The 14411-nt window shown below is 38.5% G+C and overlaps 1 protein-coding gene across 1 annotated transcript; it reads left to right on the top strand.

Annotated features, from left to right (window-relative positions):
- The first annotated feature begins 5600 nt into the window (after positions 1 to 5600).
- Positions 5601 to 14225, top strand: LOC146464197 (flavin reductase (NADPH)-like). The gene is made up of 4 exons (XM_085130128.1): positions 5601 to 5795; positions 7141 to 7311; positions 8447 to 8649; positions 12447 to 14225. Exons 1-4 carry the CDS (start codon positions 5638 to 5640, stop codon positions 12596 to 12598), a joined length of 684 nt encoding a protein of 227 aa, XP_084986254.1. The 5' UTR covers positions 5601 to 5637; the 3' UTR covers positions 12599 to 14225.
- The last annotated feature ends 186 nt before the right edge of the window (positions 14226 to 14411 follow it).

The raw sequence follows: 14411 nt of genomic DNA on the forward strand, positions 1-14411 counted from the left end.
TGACGTCATCAATATCCTCACTAGTGAGGATATGGGAAATACACCATTCGGGTCCCGGATGTAGTTTCGTATGAATTTTACGAGTGGTGTATTTTCCAGTAAAACACTTTTGTCTATATAATAAAAAAAAAATGTTATGTTTGCTCTTATTTTAGGGGAATGACCTTAATTGAGGAACTAGTTATGAAACCTTCTCATGAAAACAATGGTGCTGCAATTTGTGTCGGAAAGGCCGCGACCGTGCACAATCCTTTGCTTTAATATTCACAGTACATTTGAATATCTTAACAGGAACGCTACTATGACTATGTTCATTTATTCCTGACCTCGGAATACATTAAATAATAATAAATTCATACTTCAAGGTCTCAGAAATCAGAGCAAAATGTAGCTTTGGACCATATCTCACAGTCTTCATCAGCAAAGTGAGCTTCACGTTGTCACGTGACTACGTGTTGTTGTTGCCATGTGGCTAGACAACACGTAGTCACGTGACAACGTGGAGCTCACTTTGCTGATGAAAATCTCGTGAGATGCGGTCAAAACCAACGTTTTGTAACAAGAATTTAATTATTATTATTATTTAGGAACATTACTACTGGTCAGTTGCTCCAACACTTTTAGCAAATAGGTTTCCAAGGGCGATGTCCAAAGAATCACGGACAAATATAAAATATCTGTGAAGATCTTTTTCAAGTTAGCAAAAAGTTGAATTCAAATCCTCCAAATGATTTCGTGCGTAAGATGTTTACTTTCAAGCATCTTTCGACCTCTTTCCAGAATCATATCGATGTCCTCGTCTATTCCAAAGAAAAAAAAATCCCGCTCTTCCATTTTGAAATTTTCAAAACAAAATTTTCAAAACACTATTGCATCACATGACGCAATTTGACTAATCACATTGAAGCGAAAAATTTATGGATGATGCAATATTATTTCTCCCACTTCCTGACATCTAGCATCTAGCCTGCGTAGCAGTCGTTTCCGTTTCCTTCAAGCCAAGCGGGGTAAGCGCGCGAAGGGCATTGGGCAAAAAGGAGCAAAAAAGTAGGAGCGGAGGGGAGGGGCGGGGAAGGAAAGGAAACGCCTACCGCTGAGCCTAGACATTTTACCGAACGCCCCCAAATGGTTTCGCTCCCTTGGGGCCTTCACTGTCACGTCAAATGTCACATGAGAACTAATCATTTTTAACTTCTGGTACATCTCAGCGAAAACAGAATCGCGGCGGGCAACTTGTTTACTTCAAGTTGCAGTATTTTAGAAGATTTTCTCGAACTTTACGTCGCTCGGACAAAGCGTAGATAAAATTACCCAAGACAAATTTTAGAATATCAACTCATTTGCTCACAGCTGGAATTACAGACAGAATGAGCTTGTCCCACATGGCTAAAATACTTCCTCGCGTTTCCAGGATAAATTTGTATTTCGCGTAGCGTGGAATACAAAGTAAAATATTGAAAACTTCCTTTTCAGACGGTGGTTAGAACTGAAATTTTCCTGCAAAGTATTTACTTGAGGCCTCCTCAATCTATTTATGATTACAGAGTTTGAATAAAAATTTCTTTGTTCGTACGCGAAACAAGCTGTCAGACCAGCCAATTTTGCTTCCAGCTTTTCGTGTCTTTGAGACCGCCGACAGCCAGAACAAATTTTCTTAAATTTTTTAAAATTCCGGCGGGATTTCGAATAACGAATAACACCATGTTTGTTGAGATGATAATACCTACCAACAACCCGAAGCGCAATGAAAACTATATTTTGAGCGTAAACGAGAATTTTGATTTGCTTGATAGACATTCGCTCTTAAAGCAGTCCTTTGCTCCGGTTTTCAACTGAATTAACGTATCTCCCTGCGAAAGCAGTTTAGTCGTTTCCAAAGCAAAGCAAACTCGAAATCGAAAGGACACTCGAGAGAGTTCTTTTCCGCCTCGGCCATATTTTCATTTTTGATAAACGGTTAACCAGATGTCGTTTTGGTCTATGAGTTTGATTGACAGACGATTGGCCAATGGTAATACATCATTGCCTCCCGTTCGCTGACGAACGGCGTTCGGTAAAATGTCTGGGCTCAGCGGCAGGCGTTTCCTTTCCTTCCCCGCCCCTCCCCCCCGCTCCTACTTTTTTGCTCCTTTTTGCCCAATGCCCTCGCGCTTGCCATGCTTGGAAACGACTGCTACGCAGGCTATCTAGCATCGGTCGGGAAGGCGGGGTGGGGGGAGGAGGGGGGGGGGGGGGACGAAGCGCGGGCGGGGAAAGGGTGTGGTACTTCCTTATATAGACCGTATGGGTATTTGCTGCCTGGAGGTTATGCACTTGGGCCGTTTTTGTCTGAAAGTCTAAAATTGAGTAAGAGACCATTACTGACAACATTGTTTGAATTTTAGACTGAAATGAATGTTGAAATGCCAGTGCTAAGGACAAAACTGATTGATCAGAGCAAGGGTTTACTCTGCAGTGTATGTTAAAGTGCTACATTAAGAATGGGGCCAGGTTCACAAGGTCCTTAGTCCATTACGAAGATGTGGAAGCGGGGATGGCGCAGTGGTGAGAGCACTCGCCTCCCACCAATGTGGCCCGGGTTTCCCTGCTCTGAGGATTTTTCTCCGGGTACTCCGGTTTTCCGTCCTCCACAAAACGAACATTTCCAAATTCCAATTTGACACGGAAACAGTGGAGAGAAGAGCAACTCCATGGATTCCACTGTAGCCTGGAGAACAGGCGTTATTTTTTGCGTTGTTTTCAGGCAAGCGGAGGCAACAGACTATTGTCAAGGAACAATGCGTATTTTTATTTATTTAATTCAATATTTATTCAGGGGCATCCAATTTAGCAGAGCTAGTTTAAATGGAGCCCTGACACAGTACAAGACAAACATTGAAACATGAAAAAAAAACTGGACAATTAATTAAGTTATACATGCTGCATGTACGGCAGGCGTTATTGCTTAAGATGGCACTTAAGTTTAGTTTTAAACTCACTGAACGCCTCTACCTGTCGAATGGTTTTCGGGATGGTGTTGTAAGTTCGAGCGCCGTATGAAGTTATCTTATGAAGTTATCTTAAGTTAAGATAAATATTAAGTATTTTTAACAAGAGTCCATCACTCAGAAACAATACTTAGAATTATAATGTTTTAAACTTGGAGGTCTACATGAATCTGAAAATGGGTATTACAAGAAAACTACAGTGGCTAATATTTTGGCCTGAAATAAGGTTAATATTTAGAGAAATGGATGACATACAGGATGAGGAGCCCCCTTTCCCTCCCCCCAGTCTCAAACATGCCATTTTTTTCCAGTCTTTCCCACTTGGCGAAGACAAGAAGGAATTTCAAATTGTTTTCTTTTTTAGCTGTTAAAAAATTGCGATAAAATTTTTCTTAAAATCATTTTAAGGTTAAAAAATTGCTAAAAAACGACGACGTTTCGACGTTAGCTTAACGTCATTATCAAGTCAAAAAATGTTTGTAAATTGCAGTCTATACTGAAATACTAAAAAGAACAATAGCTGATTAAAAAAGGTGTAACTTAAGAAAAAAAATTAAACAAAAAGCTTGGCACGTATGGAGTCCGTCTGGGTATTTAAATTAGGCTTGAGATTCTTGATGAACAGCATTTCAAAGACTAAACAATCAATTTTTAAAACTCTAAATTGGCTTTCTTTGAAACGGTTGTTGTTACCGTGAGCTTCTAAGAAATGTCTACCGATTGCCGAATTTTGGGCTCAGCAATGCGTTGATGAAGGTGTCGGCCTGTGTACCCGACATTATCTGTATCGTACAGGTCACATGAAAAATGGTAAACAACACACTGCTCATTCACAATTGACAGCGCCGGTTTGATTTCTTTGGGTTTAAGATCTTGCCCCAATTTCTTGCTCACGAAAACTGGCATCAATGTAGGGCCAATCTTACGGCTAAGATCGCGTAACTGCTTCCGAACCGCATTAGGGGCCACTTGATCTTTAAATGGGAGACTAATTCTAACTGTGCGACTATCATCAGCGATTCTCTGTGCTGCAGTCGCTGATCATATCATGAAGCATTTCGAAAAAGAAAATTGTTGACAGCGGAATCAAAAAGACCCATTGGATAGTCAAGGTGAATAAATAAAGCGCGTAATTTGGCACACTCTGCATTGAAAGCCTCTGTTGTAGACGACAAGGCATAGGCACAATGTATCATTGTCTTTAATATAGAGTCTTTATGGCGTTTATCGGTGTGACTGTGGAGGCGTAGGAGCAATCCAGTGCTTGTTGTTTTTCTGTAAACTTGAGTTTCAAGTTTAGTTCTGTTCTCGACGATTCCAAGGACAATAAAAGGGATCTTTTTATCCACAGGACGCTCAATCGTAAAAGCTAGACTGGGGTGTAGGCCATTCAGAGTACTAAAAAAAAAACAGCAGCTGCATCAGCGCCAGGCATTTTGGCCAGGGTATCATCGACGTATCTGTTGTACATATGGGACATCAAGCCATCGCGTGTAAGCTTTTCTTCAAGGTGATACATGAAGACATTGGCCATTAGAAGGCCAAGGGGCGAGCCTATAGCCACACCATCTGTCTGTTATTAAATTTGACCATTAAACTGGAAAAGCTGATTGGTTGTGGCAATTTCGAGCAGTCTAGCAAGCTGGTCCTGTTGCAGATTTAGGCCATAGGTTTTGTTGAACCAATCATTAGTGAAGGTTTTGTTGACCAAGATGTCATTGTTGACCAAGATGTCGTTGACCAAAAAATTCATGCACAGCCCACCAACCCACAAAAAAAATTCCTGCAATGACCCTCCCTCCCTTCCCCTCCCAACTATTTTCCAGAAATCTTAGCAATTACGCATGAAAGGAGATTGGAAGTAAAAAAAGTCAGGATATTGAAAAAACTGCCTCATCTGCAGGTAACACTCACAACTATAATAGTAAAACGAAACTCGAAGATGGCTCATGAGCCTGCTGAGGAGGCTGTTAATTCAATATATTTCTAACCTGACAACCTTTTCAAATTCACTATTGATGTAGCTCTTGTGCTTTAACTCTATATGGTAGGACTATATATGACTGCAAATAAGGTGTGAATGAAATTGGAGTCATAATAAATGTAGGTTTCACATTTTGCATGCGCCCTATCCAATACCATTGTACACAATAAAACAGCTTGCTAACAACAACAACAGCAATCTTTATTGTACCACCAGTAAAAAATTCTTACAACAGAATTAAAATAAATAAAGCAATAGCTAATAATTATTATTGTCAATTTGAATTTGAATTTTCTCAAGTTGAAAGTCACACTGTAAATAAATGCCTGATCAAACCCATGTCTTCTTTTTATACATGTATGACAGGATGTGTGAACACGGTGACTATTTGCTTCAATATACAAGCCTTTGTAAATCGAATCTTTGTAACACAACATCGCTCGAAGGCAAGAGTCACGTTCGCGTACGTGTGAGCCCACTTTGAAAAAGAGTGATGGCCTGGGTCGAGAGTAGCTGCCCAAGCGATTGTGGGAAGGTTTGGGGGGTTTGCGTCCCCCCAAACAATCCCACAATCACTTGGGCAGTTACTCTCGACCCAGGCCATCACTCATTTTCAAAGTGGGCTGTGGCTTACCCAGTCCACACTCAAGTATTTTCGACACCATCATGGCGGCGTCGAGCGAAGAGAGTTCCTTTGCAAAAAAGCTCAAGCTAGTTGTATTTGGAGGTACAGGGCGAACGGGAAAAGAGGTAGTGAAGCAAGCGTTAAAGAAAGGACATCATGTCACAGCTGTAGTGAGAACACCGGAGAAACTAAATATTCAGTGAGTCACCTTTTGGTCTTTGATCATATAAACCAAGCGAAATCTCGACGGTCGGATGCAGAATTCAGGACCATTTTCCTCCAAACGTTTACAGATAGATTTGCTCAATTCATTTCCCTAGCCAGAGTGATATTTTCTGTGTGTGCTTACCTATTTTGTTACTGGCGTTTTTTCCCTTGTCAAGGCTTTATGGATAGGGGAAGCGGCACTAATCCCCAGAGGTGGAGGGGGTGGGGGTTGGTATGAGAGGGGACTCACATGCCAGGCTGCATTTTATATTGGTTATGCCAAAGATCGTCGGTGTCGGTTTCCAAATCGCTTGGCATACTAGCGCACGATCATGGTCTTTGATGTAAAGCGGGCTAAGGAGGTAATGTCTTGCTTTAGATTACCTCATAGGCATAATAGTGTGACGAAAAATTACCAAGGCTTTTGAGAAATTCCACTGTTCATATGAACTGTTATTGTCCAAAAGTATTCACGATTCCTCTTCCAGTGGAGGAATTAGAGTCTACAGACAGTTTGGCATGACATTTTCCTGGCATAGGTGGTTCAGCGGCTGCTCATTGCTTGCCATCAAATAACATATATATCATTCTTTTATTGACAAGTCACAAATAAGAAAAATTAAAATCAGTTGACTGACATTTACTTCCTCTCATATTTTTTGTCTCATTACCCTAGAAGGTACCACCGTTTTAAATTTTAGCACCCTAAGGGGTACCAAACCACACATTTTAACCCCTAAAAGGTACAAGGATCACATCTGTCACTTTTAAAATGGGAGTCCTCCCTCCCTAACACTTAATGTCAGTAGAAGTAACAAGGGTGGTTTCCAGAAGTAGAAGAAGGAGAAGCACCTTTGGCTTCAGGTTACTTTCTAGCTAGGCTGTTGGGTCTTGCAAATAGGCTTAATTCCCATATCTCTTCTCCATAGTTTAATCTGTTTGGAAATTTTAGCTGAATATTAGATCTTATGGAAAATTTTAGAAAATTAAGTGTAAAAGTAATGTTATCTTCGAAACTTCTGAGCTGCTGTTGATTTTCTGAAAACCGTAGATGGTTTCCAAATGCCATTTTTGTCCTTATGAAAAAAACAAAAAAACAAAACAAAAACAAACAAAGGGTTAACAGCAAATTATTACAAATTCTAATGTCACAAAACCTTACACTGACATTTCACTATAGAAAAATTATGTTAGTTTTTCGTATAATTGAGTCCTAAAATCTGGGGTGTTTAGATCTTTAGAACACTCATACAAATTCACAAACCAATTAAACTCTTTGGGTTCCCCTGGCCTTGAATCTTCACAAAAAATTAATTCCTGTATTTATGTTCAATCAGACATGAGAATTTAGAGTCTGTGAAAGGGGATGCTTGTGATGTGGAGAGCTTTGCTGCTGCACTTGAAGGCAAAGATGCCGTGCTGTCAAGTTTAGGAGGTTATGCAAACATTTTTAACCCAACAACCTTGTACACAGAATCCATGCATGCTATTACAGAAGGAATGAAAAGGTTTGTCATTTAATTCTGCTAGTAACTTACCATACTGAAAAAGATTGTGACTAGTACATTTACCCATAATTCGTAATGTACGAAAACTCCTTTTAAACACTCATAAAATGCACAGTAAAGTTCTGAAAACTTCAAACCTAGCATACACAATGTTAGTACAGGGACAAATTTTCTCAAAAAAAGTCTTTCTTTGTGCCTATTTTCTGTGTTACAGTAAAAACCCACGTATAAGAACCTAGTGATTTAAGAACCTACAAGCTGAAATTGGGCATTTTAATACCCAAATATATAAGAACCTATTTAGCCTGGCAAAGAAAAATAGGTTCTTATACAAAAAAAAAACTCTTATTGTAAGGCCAAAATACTGGATTTTGTTAGAAATTGTGAAATTTCTGAGAAATATACCATGAAAATTATTTGTTTAATACAGTATGTAGTTCAATGAAGAAACTTCAAAATTGAAAATTTATTAAATACAGAGAATAGAATATGTAGTACTGTATAAAATTATACTGGTGTAGTCTTGGGACTTGAATCTGTATAGTGCCCTGACTTTTTGTATCACTATGACAAATCCTACAAATAAGAACCTACTAAGAACCTAATCAGCCTGACTTTGGAAAAACTACCCCAAAATATAAGAACCCATTCAGCCTGAACTTAAAAATTCTAGGTTCTTATACGTGGGTTTTTACTGTAGGTTGGTATTGTAGAAAATGAACTGCTATGATCTTTTTTGCAAGGAACAGGGTTATGTAGTCCAGAATAGCTCAGCATTAATTAGGCTTCCAACTGTAGACAATAATCAGTGAGATCTTGATGGAACAAGCCCAGGCACATCAGCAACATTCATGGAACACCCAAAGATTTGCACTGCCAATGTTGCAATGAAGGAGAGAGGGGATGTAAGGTGCCTAGGTGTGGCAATCTTTTAATCTGGGGTTGTAGCATTTTCATGGTCTTTCAAAAATAAGTGCCTTTATCAGCCATTGGGGCACCCACATATTTGTTTGTTTTTGTTTTTTTTTTTTTAGTTTTTCCCTGGGAGTACCCCTACCCACCCCTTGAGTCTACCATATACTTGTGAATCCAGCATATGGGTTTAAGGATGTTGCTAATACTTTTTTTATATTAGGCACAAAATCACACGACTGGTGACTGTTACATCATGGTGCACACAGCCAGGACCAAATAATTCCTGGTTTGTGGAGTGGATTTTAAAGCCATTCCTTCTAAATGGAGTGATCAAGAACATGGCAGTGATGGAGAAAATGCTAGAGGCCAGCGATGCCCAGGAGGTGAATTACACAATTGTCAGACCATGTCGGCTGCTTGAGGGTATGTACTGAGCATTCAGCCATTCTAAACTTTTAACCTTTTTACAGCGAGCATACTTCCATGGACAGCATAAACCAAGAACAAAAAATGGCATGCATAAATATTATTTATTATTAATATTATATCATATCTTATTAGATGTTTTGGTGTGTAAGTATTGCTGCATTTTTTTACTTGTTGTTTGTGCAGGCTCTTCAAAATACAAACAACAAGTAAAAATATACAGCGATGCTACATGTACACACCAAAATATGTAATAAGGAATTTATTATCCAACTTACATTGATGATAGGGAGCAAAGAAAACTCCATATGAGGAAAAACTGAACCAAGATGAGCACATGCATACACATATGGTTGGCGAAATGGTGCAAAATTCAGGATTAATATTCATTCACATTCAGCTATAATATCCATTCACATTCACGATTAATATTTTGATTAACAAATAAAACCGTTCACATTCAGCATTTATATCTATATTCTGGATCAATATTGGTTCACATTCAAGATTTGTATTTGTTCAGTAGTTATAACTTCATCCACATTCAGCTATTGTATCGGTTCACAATCACAGTACGCCGAATGGTGCAAAATTCACAAAATATTTCCATTCAGCAATTTCTGCGCATCGTATCTTGCGCGTACCACGTGATATGAAATGACCTCGTACCCAGAGCCCGCGCTTTCGTGATCAAAATGGCGGATGGGGTGAACGGATTGAACTAAATGATGTCTTTGATTGAGAACTTTTTTTTTGAGCAATACTTGACGTCCTTGCCGAAAGTGAAATATTATGGGAAACACCACACATGCTGCTTGGATTATACTGATTCATTCAGGCTGATGGCCACTTCCCTTCAAATTCTTTCAATGTTTCGCACCTATCTAGGAAGCCAACAAGCTGGATGTTGTGCAGTCACTTGTGACCTACAGGGTGCTAACCAAGAACAAGTGTTTGCTGAATCAGATGAGGAAAGGGCTAGCAACTCTCAATGTCTTGCCTCAGATTGAAAAGCACCCAGATCTGTTTGAGCATTTGTTTGTAGATAAAGTAGGAAATGTAACTTCTGATTTTGTGAAAAATCTACTGCAACTGCCTGGTGAAGATAGCAGCAGTGCCTCAAAGAGGTCCATTCAGATGCTTCTTTTATTTCTTGACAACGCTGAAGTGAGGGATTTGAAATATTTTCTTCAGTTTGTTACCGGTAGCTGCTCTGTCACTAGTAACATGGCTCCTGGTTGCATTCGGGACAGCTGTGTTGATACAGAATCATTTTTTGCATCCACATGCCTCCTGGCCCTACCAATTCCCACCAATTTTTCAAATCTTGCACATTTCGATGGAGCCTTGCAGGAGTGAGTAGGGGAAGCACCTTCAACACAGCCTGAATTGTTTAAACATAATATTGTACTTCACCCAATGTTTCAATATTTATCTTTGGGGATTTGTTACAGATATATATTGTTGTCATAGTCCTGTTGAGTTGTGGTTAAAATGTGTGATTAGGTGGTTCAAGAAAGTGAAGTTAACCACTTGAAAGTAACATTCCTTTGCAAGTCTTTCAATCTCAGTATTGACAGGTTCGTTTCGATAAAATTCCATGGGTGTTCATTTCCTCCTATTTGAAACTTTAACCATCCTTGTTGGTGCTGATTGCAAAACAGATTCACTGTACATGTCACGCACACTAGAATGATAACATGATTAATATCAGTTGTGCCACATTTTAAGTGACTGTGAATTCAATTTATTATCATTACAAACCAGCAGCAGTGTGGTCTAGACTTTGAGCTCATTTTGTTTTTTTCAGCTCTGAAATTTTCAAATAGGAAAAGTTCTTATAAACTGTGTAAATTATGTGATGATTCAGGTATTGTAGCTATTAAAATACTTGTTGTTATTACATTGCAAGGTCATTTAATCAGACTTTTGAAAGCTTGATAGAGCGGGTTTCAGTTGAGTGTCGAAAAGTAATTATTTTCTATTTACTACGCTTTGTGTTTGCTTCAAAAAAATCGCGCCACTTTCTTCACCAATCGGAAGTAAGCCCCCCCCCGAAAAAAAAACAAAACAATTACTTGCACACAGTTTCCTGCACTTGGCGGCGTTTACATATATTTGCTACTAGTTCTAATTGGTTAATTGAGTTTTCAGTGTCTGTTGTGATTGGTCTGATTAATTACTGGATTCAGTTTGGTTTTGCGACACTCATTTAAAAACCGCTATATAATATGGAACTGTGAGGTGGCATTAAATTGCGATAGCTGGTCCTAATAGCCCACTTTGAAAAAGAGTGATGGCCTGGGTCGAGAGTAGCTGCCCAAGCGATTGTGGGATTGTTTGGGGGGACGATAACAATAGCCATCGTCCCCCCAAACAATCCCACAATCACTTGGGCAGTTACTCTCGACCCAGGCCATCACTCTTTTTCAAAGTGGGCTATTATATAAGTGATCGACTTTCATATTTGCTATCTGCCATTTGGTAGAGTAAAATGTTTTAATTGTTACGTTCAGGTTAGACTACTGAAAATTTAAATAATTATTAGCACAAGAGAAAGTAAAATTTATATATTGAAATACATAAACTTCGTCAGAATGTTATCTAACTGTTCGTCAGTTAGGGTGAATACCCTGTAACATCCTGTAGTCCATACTCCACCACCCGATGCCTCAAAGTCCAACGTGATGCTAGAAGCATTCTAGCTATTTCAGTCCAGGGAAGGCCTAATGAGCGAAGATTGATCAGCACGTCTTCTGGTATTTCAAGCCTTGGTCTACCTCTATCCCCATTTCTTTCCACTGTTGGACCGACTAGCGAATACAGAGCAAGAGCGGTACACCTCGAACTAACCTGGAATGCTTCCCGACAGTCAGTATCAGGTGTTTCCCATAATGTTTCACTTTCGTCAAGGACGTCAAGTATTACTCAAAAAAAAAGTTCTCAATGATCAGAGACATCATATAGTTCAGTCCGTTCACCTGCATCCTCCATTTTGATCACGAAAGCGCGGGCTCTGGGTGCGAGGTCATTTTATATCACGTGGTACGCGCAAGATACGATGCGCAGAAATTGCTGAATGGAAATATTTTGTGAATTTTGCACCATTCGGCGTACTGTGATTGTGAACCGATACAATAGCTGAATGTGGATGAAGTTGAAACTACTGAACGAATACAAATCTTGAATGTGAACCAATATTGATCCAGAATATAGTTATAAATGCTGAATGTGAACAGTTTTATTTGTTAATCAAAATATCAATCGTGAATGTGAATGGATATTGAGTTGCTGAATTTTGCATCATGTTGCCATCCATATACACACGTGTTGGAAAACCATTGTCACCACCAAACTGTGAACTCACAGTACTTAAAAATAACTATAACTATACTGCACAAGTACTATAAGTTGAGTTAGATAATAATGGGTATATTAGCCAAGTGTTAAGTAACATCTGCACTCGCCTCTCCCAATCCAATCTTCTGAATCATTTTGTTTCTGAAATAACCATACACACCCCAAGGAGAGTCAAAATTTGGAAATTCCAAAAGGGGTGGAGAGGGGTTGTCTTAGAAGCCAAGAGTTTCCAAGCAGCGTGCAAAACTAAAATAGTGTAGAGTACATAGTATGAATACCAAGGACTTCAGAACTTTCCCTGTTATATGGAAAAATTACTTCCTTCGAGTGGGAGGGGTGTCTTAAAAACCATTTACCCGCTCCTCTCCCTCCCCCCACCCCACACAGGATGAGTTATACTCAGAGCGGGACATAAATTGTGACTTAATTTTCAGGTGAACCTTCTGGAAACTATAAGGTTGAAGAAGGACAGTGTAACACTGGAACAACAGGCAAGATAACATGTGCAGATGTTGCAGAGTTTATGCTGAAGACTTTAGAGAGTGATGAATATGATAGAAAAGGGTTTGCCATTGCTGGCTTGTGAGGATGTTCTGTAAAATGTGACGTACTTACATCTTTTCAGACTTGGCACCCATTCTAGGCCAAATTACCTGAGAGCAACCTTTAACCTCTGCATGTTAACAGGTACAAATATGTTTAGTTCCTCTGTTGTCCATTTTTGTTCTGCATTTTTGGTCATCAGCATAGAAAGTTAGCCAATTAATGCTTGAAATATATTTTTTAACTCATTGATAATTCATGAGGAGAAAACAAAAGAAATCACTACCGTGAAGGAGGTTTGGAAAAGTGATCTTAATTATCATATAATGGTGGACCTTAATTTGCTTGAATTTCTTCAAGAATTATACATCAAACTCTTGAAAAGTGGTTTGAAAAAACGAGGCCGCTGGTTTCTTTAAAGCAACTTTGAGGATGAAACACTGTTCATCCTCTGTAGAGCTTATCCCTTCAAAAGCTGTATTTCACTGGACCCTTATAACCTGCTGCTGCATTGTTTTTTAGGTTTGGGGGCATTGTTCTGTTGTTCGTTATTTTGTCCTCTCGACTGATCAACCATGTAAGACATTGCATATAATGTTTAAAACGCGAGCAGTAAAGTTTTATTAGGATTTAAAACTACAAAGTGCAGCCAAGTGGTTTTAGACCCGATAAAACATGTGCTGCGAGTTTTTTGAACAGTTTCGAAAAAATTTCCTAGAAAAGTGTGTGTCAAGAGAGTTCATAAAAATGATACTTTTGTGAACATTGGAAATTAGCATACGATAAAAACATTAAACACCGCATACTAATAAGGAGGAGGTTTTATCGGGTTTTAAAACTACTGCACATGATGTTTTATTGACCATTTGATAGGTGAATGGGCTTATGAACTATTAATGAGTTTTTGATCGATGTATGGATGAAACACTCTTATATTTGATATAAAATTATTAGGTCATTCAAATGGCACTGTCTGACGAATGAGTCCTTCCCCTCCCCCTCCCATCCTTACTGGGATTATTAGTGTCTCAGTGACCAAGCAGTATTTTGAGGGAAACCAAGTCTTAAAGAGGCCAATTCAGACAAACACAAAACATCAAAATGCCACAAACCTTTTTAAAAAAAATCTGCCAAAATATCACTTGAAAACAGAGTGTAAAACCTTTAACCTAGGATCATCACATGCTATTCAATAAATATTATAAATAAATATGTTAAATAAATACAATGTTTTAATCAATTTTTAATAGTAACTGCAGGATATTGCATTTTTACCAATCTGATTTTTTTAATTCTTTTTTTTTTTTTGTAAGTTACTACATGTATATGATACTATAGTGTACCATTATTGTCTAACTTGAAAAACCTTCATTTTTAAGAGAATTGAACTTTCCCTCATTCACAGACCTCTTTGGTAATAACATTTTGTATAATTTTTATTTTGTGATAAAAAGTATGTTATAAAACAGTTCGAGGGTTTTACTCAAGAGTATCATATGTACCAGTATCGTACATGGTTCCAGTTTTAAATATTTTAGCGATCATACAAAATACTATATATTATACATTGGGCAGACTGTACTGCAACGTTTGCCTCCGTGGGCACCTGAAAATGTAATAATTTAATGTTGTGATAAATAAAGAAACATTGCAAATTTTATGCTCAGAAATGTGAAAGTGTCTGACCTCTCAAACCTACCATGTCATACCTCATATAACCTAAATATTCCGTTTAAACAAACAGGCCAACCATTAATTGTCCAAACATTTTGGATTATGTGTACATTAAAAAATAATTGATCTCCAAACTCACGCGGTTTTAAGTAATGGTCAAAAAACGAGCAGGAGTGTTTATC

The sequence above is a fragment of the Pavona decussata genome, unplaced genomic scaffold (assembly GCF_977016875.1).
Source record: "Pavona decussata unplaced genomic scaffold, jaPavDecu1.1 SCAFFOLD_168, whole genome shotgun sequence".
Classification (NCBI taxonomy): Eukaryota; Metazoa; Cnidaria; class Anthozoa; order Scleractinia; family Agariciidae; genus Pavona; species Pavona decussata.

What these genes read in the sequence shown, in the direction of transcription:
- LOC146464197 (XM_085130128.1), top strand. Translation starts at nt 5,638, where the DNA reads ATGGCGGCGTCGAGCGAAGAGAGTTCCTTTGCAAAAAAGCTCAAGCTA. An exon ending in CCGGAGAAACTAAATATTCA is followed by an intron (nt 5,796 to 7,140) that starts GTGAGTCACCTT and finishes ATGTTCAATCAG; the next exon opens with ACATGAGAATTTAGAGTCTG. An exon ending in ACCATGTCGGCTGCTTGAGG is followed by an intron (nt 8,650 to 12,446) that starts GTATGTACTGAG and finishes CTTAATTTTCAG; the next exon opens with GTGAACCTTCTGGAAACTAT.